Source organism: Notamacropus eugenii, chromosome 4 (assembly GCF_028372415.1).
Source record: "Notamacropus eugenii isolate mMacEug1 chromosome 4, mMacEug1.pri_v2, whole genome shotgun sequence".
Classification (NCBI taxonomy): domain Eukaryota; kingdom Metazoa; phylum Chordata; class Mammalia; order Diprotodontia; family Macropodidae; genus Notamacropus; species Notamacropus eugenii.
Window position 1 is genome coordinate 22,586,464 of NC_092875.1, and position 22,818 is coordinate 22,609,281.

General features: G+C 47.8%; 1 protein-coding gene across 4 annotated transcripts in view; it reads right to left on the reverse strand.

Moving 5' to 3' along the window:
- Positions 1-797: 797 nt before the first annotated feature.
- The window catches only part of UBE3B (ubiquitin protein ligase E3B), a 51,513-nt gene continuing 29,492 nt past the window's right edge, over positions 798-22,818 (reverse strand). For 3 of the 4 annotated variants that reach the window (XM_072600168.1, XM_072600166.1, XM_072600167.1), the window contains 10 exons: positions 22,699-22,818; positions 20,215-20,391; positions 19,894-20,004; positions 17,553-17,690; positions 16,924-16,989; positions 15,902-15,960; positions 12,279-12,461; positions 11,841-11,952; positions 9,503-9,595; positions 798-8,179 (listed from right to left, as the gene is read on the reverse strand). In XM_072600168.1, coding sequence (XP_072456269.1) covers positions 7,988-8,179; positions 9,503-9,595; positions 11,841-11,952; positions 12,279-12,461; positions 15,902-15,960; positions 16,924-16,989; positions 17,553-17,690; positions 19,894-20,004; positions 20,215-20,391; positions 22,699-22,818 — 1,251 coding nt within the window. In that variant the 3' untranslated portion in view covers positions 798-7,987. Of the gene's footprint in view, positions 8,180-9,502; positions 9,657-11,840; positions 11,953-12,278; positions 12,462-15,901; positions 15,961-16,923; positions 16,990-17,552; positions 17,691-19,893; positions 20,005-20,214; positions 20,392-22,698 lie in introns of all 4 variants that reach the window. The other variant, XM_072600169.1, reaches the window with a different exon arrangement.

Sequence of the window (22,818 nt, forward strand, 5' to 3'; positions counted from 1 at the left end):
TTTCCCTATCTGCAAAACTAGGAAGGAGCTGGGCTGGATGATTGCTGAAGTGCTCTGGATCTAGGATCTGTTGAGAGTTCTTTATACCTTTCAAAGAGTTTCCAAATAGAGTAACTGATTTGCCAGATCAAAGAATTTTAGATCTGGGAGTGTCCAACCACTGAGAATAGATTGACAAGGGGAAAAGGGAGAGATGGACTCGAGACACTTTATCATCCTGGTGACCTCCTTTGAATGTTATCTAGCTCCCTCAAATCCTTCCTGAAAGGGGAAATCTATACTGATACCCTCCTCCACCTTGGGTCCCCACTGGAGCAGAGAACAAAGTGACCTTAGCTCTAACCCCAAGGCTAAGGACTCAAACCTGCCCCACCATGCAGCCCCTCAGGGATAGACGTTGGAGCAGTTTCTAGTGGAGAGGAATCCTCAGGTCCCCTCTAGGCTCTAGTTCATCTGGATCTCCCCTCTCCCTCAAATGATTTTGTCTGTGCACATAGTAGTCACATAGATCTCATCTAGAAAAGTAGCTGGTCTAGTAGAATCCCCTGCATGTTCCAGTTAGACTGGTCTGCATCCTATCTGGCCCATCCAGTGTCCACCCCTCAAACATGTATTGTGTTCTCCTGCCTTTGCTCCATCTGGCCTCTGCATATTGAATTCCTCTCCATTTCGAATGTCACCTCCTCCACGAAGTCCTTCCAGGTCTGCGGTCCTCTCCCCACCCTGCCCCACCTCTCAGACAGAGGTGCTGATAAACGTTCAACAACCAACTCCATATGGGAAAAATGGACACAGGAAACATTTTAAAGTTTAATTTGCATTATTAACATTTTCTCCATCACTTTAAAGTCTAGACAATTAACAAAACAATACAAGCCTTGATTTGCTGTGTTTCTGAGGCATAGATGTTTACACCGAAAACTTAACAATCCACTCTCACATCTGTTTACACCGAAAACTTAACAATCCACTCTCACATCTGTTTACACTGAAAATTTAACAATCCACTCTCACATCCATGAGTTGACTCCAGCACACACCTGCTCTCTGAATTCCTTCCTAGGTACTTCCCCCTACACAACTATAAAGCAGTGATCATGGATTATTCTCTGTGTGACTCTTATTTCCCTACTAGGCTATACACTCCAGGACAGCAGGGACTGTCTTATCTACACTTGATATCTCTTCTCAGTGGCTGGCACTAGACTAAAAACAGTAAGAGGTTAATAAATGTTGGCTGATTGATTTACTGCTTCCTAAGACCTGGGTTCAAAACTTGACTCTCCCCCTTCCTCATTTAACTGTGTGATCTTATGCATATCATTTAAATAAATTTCCTTATCTGGAAAATGGGAGCAATACTCCTTGTACTAGACAGGGCTGTTGTGAAGACTGAAGAGGAGAACGCAGACAAGGCGCTGTCTAAGCATGAGCTAGTACCATCATCTAGTGTAGAGGTGCTGAAGCAGGCTCATGGCAGGGTTCTGCCCTGTCACGTGCCCGTCTTCCAGGCAGCATGCGCATATTCTCTCCTGCGTACACACACAAATGCAGAGAGCATGCAATTGATGGGCAGATTACAGGACCCTGCTAATCAACCAGCAAGCAATTATTAAGCATCTACTGCATGCCAGGTGCCCTGCATTAGGTGCAGGGTACAAAGACCAAAAACTGAGCCAATCCTTACTCATGAAGCTCGTTTCAACATGGACATGTTATCATAGGCTCACAGAAGAAGGAGTCTCATTAGGTGCCAGGGAAGGTGCAGGAATATTCACATTTTCAGGATGGGGCACACAATCTGCCTTTCTGAAACAGACTCTGTGTTGGATGTTCTCCATGACAGTGGCAAACACCTTTGGCTGGCTATACTGGCTGACTTGCACTTCCATCTGCTACCTCCACGCCTTTGCTTTGGCTGGTCCCTGTGCCTGGAGTGCTCTGACCCTTCACCCCTTCTCACTGAGCTTCAAGAAAGCTCAGATCTCATCCTGTGCAGGAGGCCTTCCCCTCTCATATTACCTTCCACCTACTCTGTACAGATCTTGTATGGCCCTAGTCATTTATCTGTTCCCTCTTACCTTGGGATAAAAACTCGGAGGGCAGAGACTGGATTTTGTCTTTCTTTGCATCCCCAGTACTTCACACAGTGCCTGGATGGTAAGGGCTAGATAAAACTTGATGAGCCTTCCTCTAGAAAGGGAGAGCCCAGCTCACTTCTCCTTTGGATCTGTGGGTCCAGGGTGGACTCTGTCTAAGGTCATTATTCATGATGGCATCTCCACTTGGGGAAGCTGATGAGCAACACTCTTTCCTGGAGGACAGCCCAGTTTTAGCCAAGAATTCTTTGGAAGCAACATCTGCTCTCCAGCGACTTACTGATGTAAAAGTCTCCAGATGACTAGCTGCTTCCTCCTGGGACGTTGCCCCTGCGGGACAAGCGCCTCTAGGCATGAGTTCAATTCGATTCAATAAATATTTGCTAAGTCCCTACTGTGTGCCACACTGTACCGGGTGCTGGAGACACAAGGACAAAAAAAGAAATAGTTCCTACTTCAAGGAATTTACCTGCTCCAGGAGGTGCTGCTCCATTGGCCTCCTCATACCATAAATCACAAGAGCGTAACAAAGAAGGTTTATCTCGAAACTCCATCCAAGGGGTTTATAAGTGGCAGAACCATCAAGATCTCATTTTAAGTCCCCCATGAAATGGAGCCAACACACATTTATTAAGCACTTACTGTGATGAAGGCACGGTGCTAGGCACTGGGGATACAAAAAAGACAAAATGAAAAACGAGGGCACACCCAAAGATTATATCACAAAAAAGCTTAATTTTTTAAGTGCTCAGGCAGCGAGCTGGTGTGGGCTGAGCAGAGGCCAGGAGACCTGGGTCCAACGCCTGGTTTCTGAGGCGTTGGCCATGTGGCCTCAGATAAGTCTTTAGAGAACTTCAGCTTTCACAGAGCTAGTGAATGACCCCAGGGGAGTGGGTGAATTGGGAACATCCTTTGGGAACTTTAGAATAGGAAGTTTACAACCCCATAATGAAGTGAACTAGAAGAAGCATGCCAGGCACTGTGAACACTTGATAAATATTATGTCATCTGATCTTCACAGCAGCTCTGGGAGGGAGGGGGTTAATGAGACTATGGTTGCAAAATGATTTAGCTAAAAGTTCTTGAAGGCTATGCAAATTATGCTGTTAAATCTGAGTCTTGATTCTCAATTTCAACACATCCTACCACATCATGCTAAAACATCTCCTTATTTTAGTCATTTTCTGCCTAGGGCTTCATGGTCTTTGGGACTGAAGATTATATCATTTGAGGAACAGTTGAAAGAACTAGAGTGTTTAGTTTGAAGAAGGGGTGTGACAAAATCAAGCGTCACAGAATCTGAGCTGGAAGACTTCCTCACTCACACCTGACCTAACCAGCAATCCCCTCGACAACATCCCTGCTATGAGGTCATTCAGCGTCTACTCAAGGACCACCAGTGAGCCCGCTCCCAGCCAGCAGTCCTTTCTGCTCTTGGATTGCTCTGATGGCGAGCGAGTTTCCCCTCATGGAAGGCCCTGGGAATCCTGGAGCTGACGGAAGGACACCTGACAGATTCTCACTTTCTCCATTCCCTCCTCATTCCTGCTTTTGAAATAACACAGGATGTTGCTTCATTGTCCGATTAATCCCAAGGAAGGAACATGCAGTCTCTTTGCTCTTCGGTATTTCTCTCCCTTCAACTGTGGTGGCAGAAGCCACACTGAAGGCTGGGGCAGGGCTCTGAACAGGTGTGGAGACCTTGCTTAAAATAAAAAGAAGCCGCACTCCCAGCTCAGAAAGTCCTCAGGAAATCTATCCAGTCCTACACACTTCTGGTAATCAGTAACATAAAGGCCAAAGGGGAGAAATTCTACTAGATCGTCAGTGACAAGTCCCGCCTGTCACTTCTCAGCCTCCACCTCTGTTCCCACCAACCATCACTGCCCTGCTACAAGATCCTCTTTGTCACTCCCTTGGTACATTGGCTGTTTTCATTTCTACTTGCTCTCCTCTCAAGGACAAATTTCCTATGTCAGCCATAATAGCTTTCTTAGGGACAGATCTGGTGCCCAGTTACCTACAGAATCAAATTCAACCTCCTTGTCTACTGCTCCAGGCTCCCTACAGTCATGGAAAGGATTTTCATGGACACTACAATCCATGTCAGCAAGCATGACCAAGTCCACACTTGTGACAAGTCCTGGAGATATAAACAAAAAGTAAAAAGCAATCCCTGACCTCAAGGTTAAATCCTAATAGTGAAGACAGCATATACACAAAGGTACATATGGGATACACACAGAGTAGATGGATGGCAGGTAACTTTAGGGGAAGGGTATTGGTGGGTGATGCCATAGCATCCTGCAGATGATTGAGCAGTCCTGAAGGAAGCCAGGTATTTCAGGAGGCAGAGGTGGGAGGAAAAGAATTCCAGAAATGGGGAACAATGAGCTTAAAGACACAAGAGACAAGATATCATGCTATATGAGAAAGACCAAGAATGCTATGGCTGGATCAGAGTGAGGAGAGGGAAGAAAATGTATCCAAAGGCTGGAAAAGTGGGAAGGGGTCAAGTTGTAAAGAACTCCAAATGCCAAATGATTTTTATATTGGATCCGAGATACACTAGAGAGCCAATGGAGTTTGCTAACAGGGATTTCACATGGTCAGGCCTATGCTTTAGGAACACCCCTGTAGAAGCTGGGTGGAGGATGGAGCAAGGGGGGATGGGGAGAGAGATCAATATTAAAGTAGTCCAGGTGAGGGTTGTTATGGCTGTACATAGGGCAGGATTTGTGATTCATCAAATAGAGGGCTGAGTGCAGGATGAAATCCAGGTTGTGACAGGAAATTTGGAAGAGTAGATTTGGTATGGGAAGAGGTTTGAATTCTGTTTTGGACAAGCTAAATTTGTTGAGTTTGAGATGCCTAGGGCATTCCATTAGAAATGTCCAGTAGATAGTTGGTGATAAGGTGACTAGAGCTGAGGAGAGAGTAGATATGGGAGTCATGAGCACAGGGATGATGGCTGGATTCATGGGAACTGAGGATAGTGCTGAATGGATGGTGTAGAGGGAAAAGTGATGAGGGTCCAAGACAGAGCATTAGCAATCTCCATGGTTGGTGGGCATGATCTGGAGAAAGGGGTAGCTGAGGAGTCTGAGGAGCAGTCAAAGGTAGGAGCACCACCAAACAGCATCACAAAAATCTAAACAGGTAATCAATAGCGCCAAATGCTGCAAAGGATGGGTGAGAACAGATCATTAGATTTCACAATTGAAAGGCTGCTGGTAACTGAAGAGGGCTAGCCAACATGGGACTACTGTCCTGCCGTGCTACTCCCTGTGCCTGGGACATTCCCTGTCTCTTCCTCCAGGAAGCCCTTCCTGACCATCCCTTAGAAGGTAGCCAACCTTTCCCTGGGGACCTCAGATAGCACTTTGCTCTGTATTTCTAATTCAATTATGGTCAAATTCTGTAGTTTGTCTTATATACACGAGGACAGGGGCTGTTTTTATCAAATCTTAATTTTGCATTTCTCCCACTTTGGAAACTAATGGAAAACTGTGGGCTGCTCATCAATCAATTTTCACAATTGCTACATGCCTGGTCCATCACTTTGCCCCATTATAATTCTTCTCTTGGGTCAGTTTTTTAATGTGTCATAGACTATAAATGCTCACCATGGACCTCCACTGTCCTTTGCTAGGTCCAGGTCAAGTTGAGCACTGGAATTTTTTTTATAGGGAAAAAAAAAATCTATCTCAACTGGTTCAATCTTTTTGCTCTTGGCTCCTGTACATAACTATGAACCAAAGAGAGACATGGAGCAGAAAGGGCACAAAGTGATCATCCAATGACGGAAAAATTTAATAGTCTTTGATCACATCTTAATATGTAAGTTATAGAAAAAATTCTTTTTGTAGTCATCAATTAGGGTGCTAATATTCAAGAATTATAGTTTGTACATCAGCTAAAAAAAGATATTCAGCATTTTTGATAGTGCAACACTTAAAATGTTGAAAGTTTTATATAGTTCCATGGAATCCCCTCCTTTCCTGACCTGCCTGGCACTCCCATCCTACTTCTCTCATCCCCATTCACTGGAAATGAAAATCAAGATGGTGGCTGAGCTCTGTCTTCCAGTGTTAAAACCAAGCTTCTTTTGTTTTTCTTTAGACTTTTAGTTCCCAAGCCCACACATACATGTTTTTGGAGTAGCTTCATTGGAATCGAAAGGTGATGGTATCCCAGATCGAAATGATGAGATCTTTTCACTTGCTAGGATCAAAAAATTAACAAATGTAGGAAATCTGGGGGGTAGGGGTGGAGAGGAGGGAATTTGTGACTTTTAAATTTGGTTGTTCATGACATCGTCCCCAATGTCTCTCCACAAGCTTGCACCTGTCAGGTAACCAAGGCTTCTTCTCAAAAACCCACTCCCTGACCATGTTCCAGTGCCTCACTGCTTGTGTGAATGGCTCTTGCCCGGCCCAGCTTTACAGCTGGGGCTGGGCAGACACCTGGCCTTCTATTGCCCACTGATCCTGCACCAGCCCCGATCCCACAGATGCTCCCAGCTATACGTAAAGAAGAGCGCTCTTGTGATGGTGGGAAAGAAAATATTCTGCTGATGCCACCCTGCAAGACAGAGTTAAGACACCCATCCCCAGTGGAGATCAAGTGTCCTACGCTGTTCGCCTGTGTAGGGACACTGAATTTTTAACTGAACTAAACTTCATCTGACAATACAGCTTGTGGTATGGAGGATGACAATTTGGACTGGGCCATGGCTTCCTGGGTTCATTATAGAACAGTTGGGAAAAAAGAGCAGCCAAGCCCACCTTTGGGCAGGAGCCGATCCTCAAGGGCAGCTGCTCCTCTGTGCCTGGGGATGTCAGAAGTGATGGAAAACAAAGCCACAGGGGAAGGACAGGTGCTCCATCTTCTGAGGGAGTGTCAGTGCGCAGAACAGGCTACAAATAACCTGGTGGGAGTGCCAACCCTGACCCTGGGGTAGCATTTTTATAAAAAGGCATCAGGCTTGAGTATTTTCTTTTAATAGGGTGAAAGAGGGACTTCTCAGAGCTAATCACTTAGGACTCGGTCGTGCAGAGCTCAGGTCTCCCAGATGCAGGAGAACAGGCCCTTCTGGCTGGATCTGAGTGGCAGCCAAGAGCAAAATCTCTGGAACTTTCCCAATCACGTCAGGCAGAAGAGTTCACATTTTGCTCAACTCCCAGAAAGAAGCGGTCCTGGGGTCCTTAGTGGTGTGGTTGACACTCTCCAGCACTGCCTGAGACAGTCCCCACCAGCAAGCTGCTTCAGTTGCTGGCAGAGCAAATGGGTTCCACTGCTCAAAGTGGCTGTCTGTATCTGGTGGGGGTGGAGGGTCTTTGCTTGATGCGTGACGGCTTAGGATGTCATGGCTGCAAAGCCTGACCTGAGTGAAGGGTGTGAAGAAACTTTAGGGGAGTAGCTCTAATGCAGAAGGCTTGGGGGGGCTCGACTCCTGGGCTGCTCAGCTCCTATTCCTGACTTTTGGAGCTGGGGGCGTTAACTGCACCACCTTGCTCAGCATGGCTTCCAGACAATTAAACAGGCCAAAACAGACAAAACAAAACAGGACAGAAGCAAAGCACGTCCAGACACAAGGTTCAGGCCCTCAGGTCAGCGAAAAACAGGATAGAACAGGTCCAAGCCCACAGTGGGCGAACCCCAACATCTCTTCTTTTGAGGCCCTTTTCATTTCAAAAACACGGATAGCATTTATTTGGAAGTGTTCATCGGCCGGTCTTCTCAAGGCCTTGGTCATTCACTTGCTCCTGCTCCGGGTCCCTTCAAGGTCCCTGCCTGTGTCGGGCCGTGTCTGGAAAGTGTCTGAGAACAAGTGTCTGGAAAGGCCCTCGAAGCCTTGGGAGGAGGGAGGGGAGGATGAGGCAGGGTTAGGAGAGCTCAAAGCCGGTGTTCATGCTGATGGCATAACGAAGCTTCTCCCGAAGGATGCTCTTCTTACTGTAATTGGGCAGCTTGAGCAAGTTGAAGCAGGTGGAGGAGGTGGGCAGGCGGCCCCCTGGCTCCTTCTTGCGGATGGTGAAGAAGCCCCTGAGTACACTGCCCAAAGTGTCTCCTGTGTCCTGTGAACACACACAAGAGTGGAGCTTGGACTTGCGCTGGCCCAGCTCTGTCTGAGTGGGCTACGGGCCCCCTGACGTGCTGCTGAGCTTGGCCTCTACGGGTACAAGACTACAGAGTGCGTGCGCAGCCACACGGACAAGGGCTCGAGTAGAACTTGGCTGCTTCTCCTTCTTAACTCTGATTTTACTGCTGCCTTCTCTGAAATCAACACAACTTCTCCTGGGAGGTTTGTGATGTATATTTTAACTTCTGCTGAAGCATAACAAATTCTACTTTTGACCTTTGTTTTACGGGTTCACTAGAAACAAAGGGCTAAGGGGATTTCAAGGGATGTGACAAAAGAGGTTTGGTGTGCCTGGGTGCTCAAGTGATGAGGGAATGAGGCTGCAGAGTCAGGAGGTCAGGAAGACCTTACTTTAAATTGTGCCTAGGGTCCTTACCAGCTTACCCCTCCAGGCCTTAGTTTCCACCTCTGTAAAAGGAGGGAGTGGGGCTCAGTAGTCTCAGGTTCCTTCCAGCTTGACCTCTATGATCCTGTGGGTCAGCACAAGGCTAAGCACAGGGCCATGCACCTGAGAGGACTCCGTGAGTCTGTGATGGCAGTTCCCAATATTTACAAAGACAGACAGATGGGCCCCCAAAAGGTAAGACTATGAGGAATCTTCCTCTCCCTACAGATCCCCATATTTAACATGAAGACCAGTCTGAAGGCTTCTTCACCATCCTCTGAGATTAGACAAGACAGGACAAGGTCTTAAGGGCTCCTACTCCAGGGCAGAGATGTGCAGGGGGTTGGGGGGTGTCCCATCCGATAGGATCAGAAGGCCCCAGGACCCAGAGCTAGAAGGGAGCTGATGAATCCCTATGTGATCACAGAAGAGGAAACTGAGGCCCTGAGGAGCAAAGGGACTGACCCAGTAGCTAAGCCAGAATCCCGGCCCTGCTCCTCAGACTCCAAACCTTGAGCACCCTCGCTACTACAGAACAGGGTTCACTTTGGCAGATGGTCATTGCCCTGTGGTAAGTACTCAGCGCCACGGATCACTGCGGGGCCGGCTGAGGTAGAAGGAAATACTGAATCAGCCGATGCACTGGCATATCCCTGGCCAAGCTTGGAGTCTCTCTAATCACCAGACCTCTCCTCACATTCCCGCCTACCTACAGCAGCCTGCTCTGATGATTCCGAGCCAGTGGAAGCTTGGATGGAAGATGGAGCTCCAGAAGCAGCCAGAGGGAGCAGCACCAGTCTTTCCCTGGATGCAGCCTCACCTGGTGGCATTGGTACCCTGCCCCCCACGCTTTCCCCCAGCCTGTGGCAGTACCTGGTCATCTGACACCTCGACGCAGCGGATGGAGAAAGGAGGCTTGAGGTAGGCAAATCCTAAAAGTGGGGGCCTGGAACAGCTGGTCACAAACTGGAATGAAACGCAACGTTCCAAGGTGGGAGTGAGCCCTCAGTCCTGGCATATTGGGTCTCTTACAAAAATCAACATTTACAAAAGGTATCAAGCCATTAAACAAGTGATACATTTGCTTACACACTAGCCATATGCATCACACATTGTCATCTCTTTCTGGTTCTGCCATTTCAAAATGTTTTTAAAATTATAAACTGTGTTCTCAAAAAAACAGAAATCAGCAGTAGGGAATGGAGTGCCAAACAAAACCATAAAATATGCACTATGTGTATTTCTGTTTAACATACCTACATGTAACCTAAACTTTAATACAAAGATTTTTTAATTAAAACCAACTTTTGGAGACAATTCTAGGCCTTCGGGCTACGAGAGACATGGGAAATCAGGTTGCCCATGCCCTTGACTTTAGAAAGGGAAGTGGTAGTGACCTGTCCAGGGTCATCTGGCCAGGAAAAGGGCAGCATAGGAACTGAACTGCATTCTCTGCCTCTAAAGCCAGAGCCTTCTCCTCCGTCAGCCTGGGGTTGCTGGGTGCTCACTGCGCTGTGCTCACATCACTGCTGGGTCCTTTCCTACACTTGTAACCAATGTATAAGCTGCTCTTTTAATTCCACCTAGAGTGAGGCCAGGCATGGGCCAGCCCTGTTCCTGCTGGTAGACACCCTTTCTGAGGCTTCCTACATTTCACTGGAGTCTGTTCACCATTAGTTTTCCCCTAGAACAGACATGATTATTTTTTGTACAAATGGCTCCTTTTTCCTGTTTTAACACCTAACCAATCCCTAGGATGATACAGATCTGTGGTAATGAGATGACAAGGTCAAAGGTACTCAGCTGTGAACAGTGGGAAAAAGTGCTGGGGGAGTTCCTTGGTGGATATCTAGCATTCTTCAGTAGGGAGCAGTTTAACAATCCACACAAGGGAAACAAAATGGATGAAAATGATTTATGCACTTATTATGTACTTAGACTGCAGATTCCTGAAGTTGGTAGATCAGTTCAAAGATCTAAGCTAGACATAGAAGATGGATGATGAAGTGCGCCCAGAAATGCTAGACTGCATTGGGAAAATTACATGGAACTTCTAATGATTCCATGGCACAAAAAACTAACTCATGAACACAAATGCTCTCTTGGTAATGCTGAACTGCTGTGAACGCTGGAACATCACAACTTCTTGACAAATCAAAGCTGGAGGTGACCCAAAGGACACTCAAGTGACACGTGACAGGCACAAGTCAGTCACAGCAGCCTATTTCCAGCAATAACCCACTCACAAGAAGTGCAGAAGCGGATATCATGAAATTAATGTATGATGGAAAGGAAAGTGGGCTGATGTGGCAAGGACAGAGAGCCTGACTGCTGTTAAACATAAACACTAAACAATAAACAGGAGTGACCCTTCGCCTTTTAGGGGCAGCCTGGTGACATTCATGGAAACTTTTCAGAAGAATGTCTGTCGCCTACATTCAAAACTGAAGGAAGTGCTAAAATTTCAGTTGGAAGGTAGTGAAAATGAAGAGGTATTCAAGTCATGTCTCCTTTCAGTCTATCCACAGACCCCAGGTTAAGAGTCCCTGGTCTGGAGGAAGATGGAGAACTGTACTGGGCTCAGTGTCCCAGGAGAGAATGAGCAGAACTGTAGTAGCAGGACAACCTGGGGCCTTTTTTTCTGCCCATTCATTATGTCTAAAGTACCACCTTGTGTGGTAGGGGCGTTTTAGGTTCCCAAACGGAAACCACACAATAATCCTGGCAGGGAGGTCACGTTATTATTCCCAACTTACATAAGAGAAAACTGAGGCACAGGGTAGCAGATGACTGTCTAGTGAGTGACAAAGCTAAGATAGGAAGCCAGCTCCTGGGGGTGCTCAAGGGTTCTCCACACTCCCCTGAAGGTAGACGCCTTGATATATTTGGGGAGCAGACAAGATCAATGTATTTTTTGTTAAGAAGACAGACCAATAGGACTGCAGGATATTCCTAATGTTGGAGGGTACTGGTTGTCACTAGGATCCATTTCTGGAGATGTCACCCCCATATATCCCTCAGTCCCTCAAGTCCCACATCCAATGGCTTGGCACTGTGACCTTCACAGGGAAAGAATGTCTAATGAGTTAAAAAAAAGTTGTTATTTCATGAGGTCACAGGACACTGTGGCCTTAGTACACATATGAGAATATCAGTGCCCCAGCACACATCAATATTCAAGAGGCAGACATTTTAAGGCAGATGAATTTACCTTGAGAAACATAGCTCTCTCATCTGGGGTAAAGTCATGGGCTAGAATGTCCCAAAGCCATATGATGACTCGATGACTCCCGTGAAAGCCACCATAGTATACAGTGTGTTTCCTGAAAAATATTTTTAGAAACTTAGTATGCAATGTATTTGCTGGAGAATAAGAATCCCCTATAACCATGATGCACATGTACCCCCAGGCTTAGTGAATTCTCTCACTGGCCAGCTCTAATACTCTATCCTCTGAAGCGACATCGTTTTTTAATGCCAATGTCTCCCCAGCATCCCCAAGGTCAAGTACTGAGGGTTTGCCGATACACGCCATAGACCTGCAGCCACCCCAGTGACTCAGGATGTGGCTCTGCCTCTTGAAGCTCCCCCGGGAGAGTTCTTGACATCTCACTTTCTAGGAGGCATACAGATATCAATCCCTGCTTACTTTAAGTCTTCGAGGTCAATCTCTGCATTGTCACCAGAGATCAAGCGCTGTAGCTCTGGGGTCGAAAACATTCGAATCCATTCAGATTTGATAATAGAGCGGAAACCACTAATGAGAGCAGCCGTCTGATTTTTGATTTGAGTATGCATCCGGAAATGGGCCATCAGGTGAATATAGCTGATTCTATTCCAAAGGGAAGAAAGAACAATTTGGGTTAAAAAAACAGTCCAGTTTTTTAATTAAGTGATTCAGAAAGTTTGTTCATTCAGTCTCAATCTCAGACCTGGAAGGACTTGAGAGACCACCTTGTAAGCAAGGCCTTTTGTATGTTAACCCTGATGCTTTCAGCCAAAGGATGCAAGAAGGAATGTCATATTCACTCTCTTATTTCCATGAAAAAATCAACCAATTTACAAAATTTTTCTTAGTCTCTTTTATCAAACAAGAGATGTGGATTTTTCAAACCTGCTTTTAAAGAGCAAAATATATTTTTTGATCATGGCTGTGACATTTTTCTACCATGGCCTTCTATTTCCTTATTTGTAAAATAAGGGGTCAGAGTAGATGATCTTAACTTAAATAATGAAATTTTTTCAAGTGGTCATCTTCCTGCCTTACTTTAATTAAAAGATCAGTTTTATTAAGAACAAAAGGTCAAGAATATCAAGGGAAACAAGGAAAAAAAAAAGTGAAGGAAAGCAGTCGAGCCGTTCCAGATTTCAAACTAAGACAAAGCACAGAAGAATCTGCTGCTGCCTAAGAAGTAAAGCAGTGGATCAGTGGGACAGATCAGGTACACATTACAATGAAATAAATGACCAAGGTAATAAAGGATCTGATAAACCCAAAGATCCAAGCTTTTGGGGTAAGAACTCAACATTTGACAGAAACTGCTGGGAAAACTGGAAAGCAGTTTAGCAGAAACTAGGTATTAGACCAACCTCTTACACCATACACGTAAAAATGGATAAATGATTTACACATAAAGAGTGATTAGTCAATTAGGGGACTGTGGAAAAATGTACCTGTCAAATCTATGGATAAGGGAAGATTTTATGATCAAACAAGAGACAGAGAAATAAAACAGAGATAGTATATAAAGTTGATAATTTTGATTAAGTAAAAAGCTTTTGCACAAATAAAACTAATGCCACAAAAATTAGAAGAAAAGCAGAAAAAAGGGGAAAAATTTTGATAGCTTTCTTAAATATACAGGGAACTGATCCAAATTTATAAAAATAAAGAGCCATTCTCCAGTTGATAAATGCTCAAAGGACATGAACAGACAATCTTCAGAAGAAAAAAATCAAAGCTATCAATAGTCACATGTAAAAATGTTCTAAATTATTACTGATTAATACTGATAAATGCAAAAACTAAAACAACTCTGAGACTTCCCCCCTCACACCTATCATGGCAAACACAACAGAAAAGAAAAACGACAAATGTTGGAGACATTGATGCATGGCTGGTGGAGTTGTGAACCAGTCCAGTCATTCTGGAGAACAATTCTGAACTAGGCCCAAGGGGCTACAAACTGCACATGTCCTTTGACCCAGCAATACCACAGAGATCAAGAAAAAGGGAAAAGGACCATCTGTACAAAAACATTTATAACAGCTCTTTCTGTTGGAAGTGGAGGGGATGCTCCTCCACTGGGGAATGCCTGAACAAGCTGTGTTCTAAGAAATGATGAGCACGATGGTTTCAAAGAAATCCGGGATGACTTCTATGAACTGAGGCAAAGTGCAGTGAGCAGAACCAGGAGAACACCGTACACAGTCACAGACACATTGGAACGAAGATCATCTCTGAAACACTTAGTTATTCTGATTGAGATGATGATCTAAGACAATTTCAAAAGAGCTCATGATGAAAAGTGCTCTCCCCGCCTAAAGAGAAAACTGATCAGCTCTGAATACAGCCTGAAGTGTTTTTTACCCCCTTTATTTCTGTTTACTTCTGCAATGTCTAATAAGGAAATAGGTTTTGCATGACTTTACCCATAGAACTGATATCAAATTGCTCACCTTCTCAAGGAGGGAGAGAATTTGGAACTCAAAATTTTAAAAAATAATTGTTAAAAATGTTTTACATGTAATTGCGAAATATTTAATGAAATAAAAATAATTTAAAAAAACAATTAGTATCACTGCTTGGCATTCGAATTATTCTTATGCAAAAGGAATTAAAATGCAATTAAGTCTCCTAACAAGGTTAAATAAGTCACAAATCAAGTCTCCACTGTTGATTTCCTAAGTAAAATCTTTGTTCACAAAGGCCCAAAGACAAAGTTTATTTCCTAATGGTTTCAGAGTCAGCATCCCATGTAAGGAGTAAAAGGAAAACCCAGCTGTGCCAGGCATGGAGGAATCTATCTCTTGGGCTAAGGCTGGAACCCCAGGAGGAAGTGGAGAGCCAGGGTGAAAGTGGCATTTTCCAGCATGAAGGCACCAAAGCAGCCCTGCCCACAAACTGCTTCCTCTTATCAAATGAGATGATGCTGACCCTAGCGAGCTCTATCTGCATCTACACGATGACCTGACATCTAAGGCCCCAAATCTCCTGTTTATCCTTTGTGAATACTAGGCAGGAGTTTCCTCCCTCCCTCCCTTTGCTGGGCCGGGCTCAGTTTCCACCTTCACAGAATGGAGGCATCTGAGGGTCCTCTGGCCACCCGCAGGCTTCCTGACCAGTCTGAATGTTCAGAGTGTGCTCTCTGTGGCAAGAGACCCAACACTCTATGTAGAGCATGAAACGAAACAGGACCACAGCTGTGTGTACCAGCGAACTTGGGGCAGGCCTCTCTTCTCAAACAGCCCTGCGAGGCCAGATGAGGCAGAGCCCCAAAAGGCTACTCTTGTGGCTAAGTCTGAGATGGAAGGATTCCTTTCAGTCCAAGCTGACCAATCTGCCCAGCCTAAAGCCTAGCACATTCAAGCAAGTGGAAGCTCAGTGTGCCCTGCCCCAACACTGAAGAGCTGCTGTCAGCGATGAGCAGGGCCCAGCTGAGGCAGTCAGATAGAGGGAGATGAGAGAGGGGTCAAAGCTGACTCTTGTTCAGGATCAGTGGCTTTAATGAGCTGGGAAGTGCTGGGGCAGCAGGCAAGCCTACTTTGCACAGCCTCCAAAGGCTGACATTGGTTAACTGTGAAAATAGCCGCAGGGCTCCAAGGCGCCTCTGATTTCTGTGTCTAAGTACCACTGTCTATGGCATTTGGATTCATCACAGTGCCTTTGGAGGAAGGGCCTTTAGACACCTGCCACAAGCTATCATTCCTGGGTGATCTGTCTCCTGTGAGGTGTCCCTCTGTGCCCTTGCGCCTGGATGGCTTGGAATCCATCCGTCTGCATCTAGAACTGTCACTAACCCCCTTGGAACGCGACAGACAGGCCACCTTTGACCTTAGAAGCGCTAGTGCAAACAATAGATTGTCAATTCTTATTTTGCAAATCAAATTCAATACAATTTCTGCCTATGAACTGTAACTGGAAAATTCTATTATAGTCTTTATGGTCTCTTTCTCCTTCCATCAGTCTTAATAAATCCTCCACGCAAGGCTGCGGAGACAGAATGAAGTCTTTCCAAGGAATGACCTGAAGCACCTAATTGTGATACTCACTTATTTTCATTTGTCACAGGAATGGTCTTCCCTCCAGGAATCAGTTCATGGCAAACAAGCTGATGAGGAAGAAGATTGCATTGGAATTACCGGACAGGCACTTTCCTGGAGATGGACAGACTAGGCAAACTCCCAAGATAATCACAGACTGGGGACAGACTGGCTCTCCCACAAAGCAGCATAGCCCAGCTGAGTCCTTTCTCAGGTCCCCCCAGCTAGCCTGACTGAGCCCTGACGATTAAGAACAGAGTGAGAGGTCAGCACTCGCTCTCCTCTGAGACACATCCAGCAACCCTCACAGCAGCCTTCGCCTTTGCCAGAAAAAGAACATTCCTTTGTGCACAGACATGGGGGCAATTTTCCCTACAAATCCAGGAGACCTCATCTCCCATTTATGGATCTGTCCACTAGCCAAAGTGAACACAGGCTAGATCTGGTTTGTTAGAGACAGAACATGGCATGTGTGTGTGTGTGTGTGTGTATGTGGTATATGCATGGGTGTGTACACACACATGTGTATGCACATGTGTGTGCCTCCACACCCACAGATCTGTGTGAATTACAAGAGATGGTGAGAAGTAGGAGATCTTCAAAGGAGCCACTGGAACAAGCCCGTTGGGGCTCCATGTTTGGGGTCTCGTTTCTCCCTCTCCCTGAGGAGTACAAATACAGCCAGGCCCTGAGGGAGAGGCAGCCTTTGGCCTGCTGCTTCTCCCTCTAAAAGGCTTATAATCCTCAGCGTGCAAGAGCCTGATCCTCACCATGGCAACCAACAGCCATGTCAACCAGAGGAGGAGATTATGGCTCCAGCCAAGAACTGTGTCCAGTTGTGATGCCATGTCTGCAGAGCAGGCTTCCAAAGGGGGTCAGAGGAGCAGGGCCCGGTTCGGAGATGCTCAGGGAGCAACTCAGGCCCCCTGCAGCCCAGCGGCCCTCTGAGGGGGCCTGGGGACAGACAGAGAACAAAACGGGAAGCAAACAGAGGGAAGGGAATGGGAAAGGTAGCATACAAAGAGCCCCACCTGGCCCATCACATCTTCATCGTAGGACAGTGTTAAACCCAGGTCACCAATGTCTCCATCGTAGCGCTGTTGAAAAAGATGGGAAAGGCATCAGGGCTGAGAAACTCCATGTCCAAGAATTACAGAGCTCATCACCTTCCTCCTGAGTGTTTTCCTATGATTGCGACATTCAGGGCTGCAAAAAGAGCTGTGACTTTGCATGGGCAAACACTCCCTCTAGGTCCTTGGAAGCAGAGCTTCTGGATCCAGCTCACAGAAGGGCCCCTTGGCCTGCAGTGGCCACTAAGACAGCCCTTTAATCAATCCACTTAATGAGAGAATGGAGAGTGGCAGGTTAGCTCATAGCTCGGATGTCCCCAGGAAAGGGAAGCCCCTCATCCAATCCCTCCACACTGTCCCCACCTCAGTGGGGGCTTTTCCTTCACTAGCCACTACGGGAGTCATCCAGTTGTTGCCAGAAGCAGTGGGGACAGCCCCAGCCCCTTGAGCCAAGGTTCACCAGAGAGAGCTCGGCCAGCAGAGAGAAGGTAAGGGGCTCTGGGTCTATGTCCTAATAATCAGGTTACTTCGTCCTCATCTATACACCCATTGTGGCTTCACTAATGCCAAGGGGTTCAAATCATACCAACCTTAATAGAAGTGAGGTTTTTGTAGAACTCCGCATCCAAGGAAGGCAGTTCATCCACCGAGCTGTAGAAGATACTGTGATGATGCCCGAGCAGCTGGCTTAGGAAGAAGGAAGCGAAAGGCACATCTACCACAATCCCCTGTAACATAAGAGAGAAGGAAGCCTCAGTCACTGCCCTGGGACTCTAGACCCTCAGTCAGCAGCAGAAGGGAACAAGATCTCTTCAGCAGCTCCAGGATTACCCTGGTGTGCATGGGGACTGGACTCTAAGGGGATTCCTGCATCAACAGAAACCCTTTTGTCTTCTTATCCTGTATCCACATCTTGTCCCTGCCTCCTATGAGTCCTCTCAGCAATACCCTCTAAGACACGCTGGGGGTCTTAGGCTCTCCGGACACTGTGGGGGACACATGACTGACTTGCCTCCAAGACTGCTCAGCCACAGCGTTGGTATCTCACACACCTCCTCAGAGGTGAGGCACCTCTCTGGGAATGCACCACCACCTGCCTGAAGGTCTCTACTGTCCTGCTCATTTTAACTCTTTGGAGATTGTGGTGTCCTATCACTGCAGCCAGATGGCATCATGGGGAGAGTGATGATGTTCAAAAGAAAACAGATCCAGAACCCTCTCTCCAGGAATCTAAGGCAAGAGGGTCACCAGCTACTCAGCATGTTCCCAGTCCCAGCCTTCCTCCCTGGTGCTCCTGGGCCTTATGCCAGTAGCAGAATAAAAGGGAAAAGTAGAGTATTCACCCATGTGGTGAATGGAAGGCTCCAGAGAGACTAGTAGAGGAGAGTGCCCTGAATGCACCAGGAAACAAAGCCAGACAGTGTGACATCACAGGGCAAAGGACCTGGAGCTGGTGAGCTGGAGGCAAGTGGGGGCCCCCAAAATGGGGAATCCTGGGACCACTCTGGAGGTGAAGCCTTTCCTGGGCCCCTTGGCCTACTGGCATCCTGGCTCTTAAACTGCTAGGCATTTATCCAGCAGGCAGGTGTGTGTATGCACATGCACATGTGTGCATGTGCACATGATCTCCTCTGACACAGTGTCTACTCCTTGAGAGTAGGGAGCAGGTCATCCTTTGTCTCTGTATCCCCAGCGCTTAGTGCAGCACTGGGTGCATAGCAGGCACTTCAGAAATGGTGGATGAGCTGCACTGGGGAGGGCTCAGCCTGTTCTGCTTGGTGACAGAGGAGAGACCCTGGAGCCACAAGTGGGAATTACTGGGAGGCAGACATGGGCTCACGGCAGGTGGGGCAGAACTTTCCCACCATCAAGAAGGATGTCTCCAAAGATACAAGGACATGAGGGACTCTGGGCAAAGAAGAGGGAGGATCTCTTGCTAGGGACATTAGAGATGAATCCTTCAAGATTTGGCCTCGATGACCTCCAAGGTCCTTTCCAACACTCCCCAGAGGTCAATTCATTCCCCCCCTGAGTTCTATCACCATCATCCTCCTCCCCTAGCCCCAATCCTCCCCTACCTAACCCCACTCTTTGGGAAACATGGAACTAACACCCATGTCTTCTGCTGGTGGGTCTTCTCTGTTCAGCAAACTTTACTGTTTCTCTTAAATTTGTAATGAAATGTGTGAAAGGACCCCTCCCAAGCCTTTGCGGATGAGGTCACCCAGCCCAGACTCCCAGACGCTCCCCAGCCCTAGCAGACCCAGGGGCCTAAACTGTTTCTGTAGCTCTCAAACATAGCAATTGGTTCCCCCTCCCCTCCATCTCAATGACACTGGGAGGAGGGAGGTACTTAGGGCCCACCGCTATTAACCAGGATTCTGCTTCGGAGTAAGATGAGGGGAACTAAGCCTGCCCCACTCTGGCCTGTCCCTACAAAGGGCTCGTTCTCCATCTCTGGAGCTCAGGCCCCCAGCCTGTTTGCCACTTCCCTGCAGACTCCAGCCCCCTGTACCTTCCCCTCCCCTTTATAATAGCCACAGAGCCCAAAAACAAAGAACAGAAGCTGAAGTGATGCCCCGGGGCTCCAGCCTGGCACCTAGAGAGCGTATGAGGGTCCCCACTGGATCTTCTATAGGCCCAGAGAGGCAGACATCTAAATGGAATGGTTCCTCTTCTACAAATGAGGAAACTGAGGTCTGAAGAAGCCTAGGAAGTGATGGAGCCAGGACCGCCAGCCTGAGGCCCAGCTGCCAGCATCCTCCCTCTCTGCACTGAAGAAGGCTCTCCAGGTGACTGGGCTTAGCCTAGAGACTTCCCAGCACCATGCCAGGTGGTCTCATTGAAGATCAGAGCTCTAGAGCTGTGCCAGCCCCAGCCCCCTCACATTTTGGAGCCCCCTCCCCTCCCCTGTGCTGCCCTCCTACTCACCTCATACACAGCCTTGCCTAGCATTTTCCCCACGAACTCAAAGAGCTGTAGGTAGTTCTCATGGATGTAGGATGTGGGCGATGGGTAGAGTCTCTCATCGCCACTGGTGGTCTACAAAGCACAAAGATAGTCTGGGGTGAGCCAGGTGCAGCTTGTGGCTGGGGCATGACCCCTCTGCCCCCTCCCCCCCCCACCCCCTCCCCCCCATGTCCCCTCCCCCTTCACGCCCCCTCCCCCCATGTCCCCTCCTCCCCCCCACATCCCCTTCCCCCCACATGCCCCCTCCCCCCCCCACATCCTCCCTCCCCCCCCGACATGGACCTTGAACAGATTTAGCGCTGGGTCAAACACCCTCTTGATGATTTCCTCCAAGAACTCTTTGAACACTCCGTCTTGGTCAATGCCAGCCTCGTCCACTCCCAGGTCGTTGACAAACTTCACACGGATCACACCCTTCATGGCATTCTGGGAGAGCTGCCGCAGCTGTTCATAGCCATCCTGCCAGACGGGAGGGACAGCCCATCAGCAGCACCACACCACGCCTTCCTGCATCTCCCAGAGGCAGCTCTCCAGGCCCTCCCCCGAGCTGCTCCCCAAGAGAGTTGTGATGTAGGCAGCTGTGAGAGGGAAAGCTGGCCTCATGGCTCCCATCCTTGAGCCTGCAGAAAGGATGGATCTGGCTGGAGCCATCCCTGCGCAGCCTTTGCCCAAGAGGGGAGTCCATGCGGTGTCAGCTAGGACACAGGACATACCTATGCTGGAGCCTTGAGCGTCCGAGACGGTAAACTAGGCAGTGAGATCTAATCAGGGGCAGGGGGAGGGCAGCGGGGACCGTGGGCCAAGTCCTTTAGCTGCCACAGCCCAGGATGGAGCCTCACAGCGGAAACGCAGGGCCTGGCTGGGGAGGGGATTTGCCCATAGACACAGAGGTGCTAAGTGTCACAGGCAGGAATAAAATCAGGTGTCCTTGACCTCCAAGTGGAGGGGAGTGCTCTTTCCACTTCCCATCATGTACCACAGGGCCAACAGGAGGTCACTTGGACAAATGGTCAGGTCCAGGAGTCTCCCCTCAGCCACAGCCTCCTACTCCCCAGGCACAAACAGACAGGAACACTTGCCACTGGAATGTGAGGGTGCCAAGAAGCTTCTATTTATGAGCCTCAAATCCTCCCTTCCTTCTTTCCTTCCTCTCTCCCTCCCTTTCTTTCTTGAATTTACATTGCATTTTGAGTGCTTTACAAATATCACCTTTGATCCTGGGCAGCAGGTGCTATTATTATCCCCACTTTACTGATGAGGAAACTGAGCCATGGAGAAGTGACATGACTTCCCCGGGATCCCACAGCTTGTAGGCGAGGAACATTAGACCAGATGCGTGTGCTGGAGTGGGGAGGGGGGAGCACCTGCCCCTTTACTCTGCATCTGGCTCACATTCACAAAGATTTACTGAATGTCACCACTGAGTGAGTCCCTGTGTGGTTGCTGGCCTCTAGGGTCAGAAGGGCAGCTAGCACCCACACACATAACTGTAGGGTCTAACATGGCATCTCAGGACTGGAGTAGGACCAAGGGTTGCAGGGCACTCTGAGGCAGGAGACGTATGTAGGCCCAGGAGACGGGAGGTGGAGCTGGGCCCTTAAGGACTGGCTGGAGGAGGGCATTCCAGATAGAGGGGACATGATCGTAGGCAAAAAGGTGGGAAACCAGGAGGTATCGGTAGATGCTCTGGAAGAGCCTGAAGGGATAAGGCTAAAAAAGGAGGCTGGGCCACTTGGGACAGCTAATGTGAGAGCTGAGCACATGGCCCATCCAGGCCCTGGACACAAAGACAGGCTGCCTTTGGATGGTAGAATCGCTCAGCAAGCATGGTGTGTCGGGGCACCGGCATGTCACTGGGCAGGAAAACATTCCAAGGAATTTACCCAACAATTCCAGAAATGAGCCAAGCTCATGGTAAACGAACAAGTCTTGGGACAGGCCTCCCTCCACCCACTGGGCTGTGAGGCCCAAGAGAGTGGAACAGAATGGAGATGCTCAAGGGTCCCTCTATCCATGGGTTCTGTTTCCCTGCTTTTTCTTTGTTACAAGGAGGGCTCCACACAGGGTGGGTGGGGAGTCATCCAAAACACCTAAAGGTTTTAATAAATATTTTTGAAAAAAGACAAGTGGGTTAGGGCCAGATCCTGTAGAGCCTTGAATACTGGATTAAGGCAGTTAGACATCTGAATGAATGGATCACAGGCCCACAGGAGAATAAAAAGGACGCCTTGCTTGATCTCAGGGATGGCAGGAGGTCAGGGACTCTGAGTAAGCATGAACCTGATACAATCTGCCACCATAAACTTTTCATGTCTCAAGAACACTTTTCTGCTCTAAACACCATGGCCAAGCAAAGGGCACATACCACAGTCTGAACTGGCTGGCACACTTCTACCGAGTTATCAGGCTCTGACACTGTATAACCCAGACATCATCATTTTGTACCAAAGCCTTGTAGTTCTAAGACCCAAAGAGCTGACCAGAGCAACACAGAAGGAGCCTGAGCTGAGGAACAACCAAAAAGATGCTTGGCTAGTTCACTAACATCTGAAGACCAATGGGAGTCTAAACTCAAAGAGCAAGACCTTGGATGGCAGCTATCAGAAAACCTGCCTAGTGGCCAGCAGTCCAGGAGTCACTTTTCCCAAGGCCCTTGTGCAACTGAGCCATGTCAAAAGCTTGGAGGTTCTAATAAGGCAGAAAACAAGGCTTGAATGACCTCCTGGCCACATTTAACGCAAACACATCATTACAGGGACCACTCACCTCCAGCATCCGGGATCTTCGGATGGTGATGTGGGTGACGTGAGGGGATGCTGAGCTGGTCTCAACGAGCCCGAGCTTCTCCTTCTCCTTGATTACCATGTTTCGGAAGAGGAGCACTCT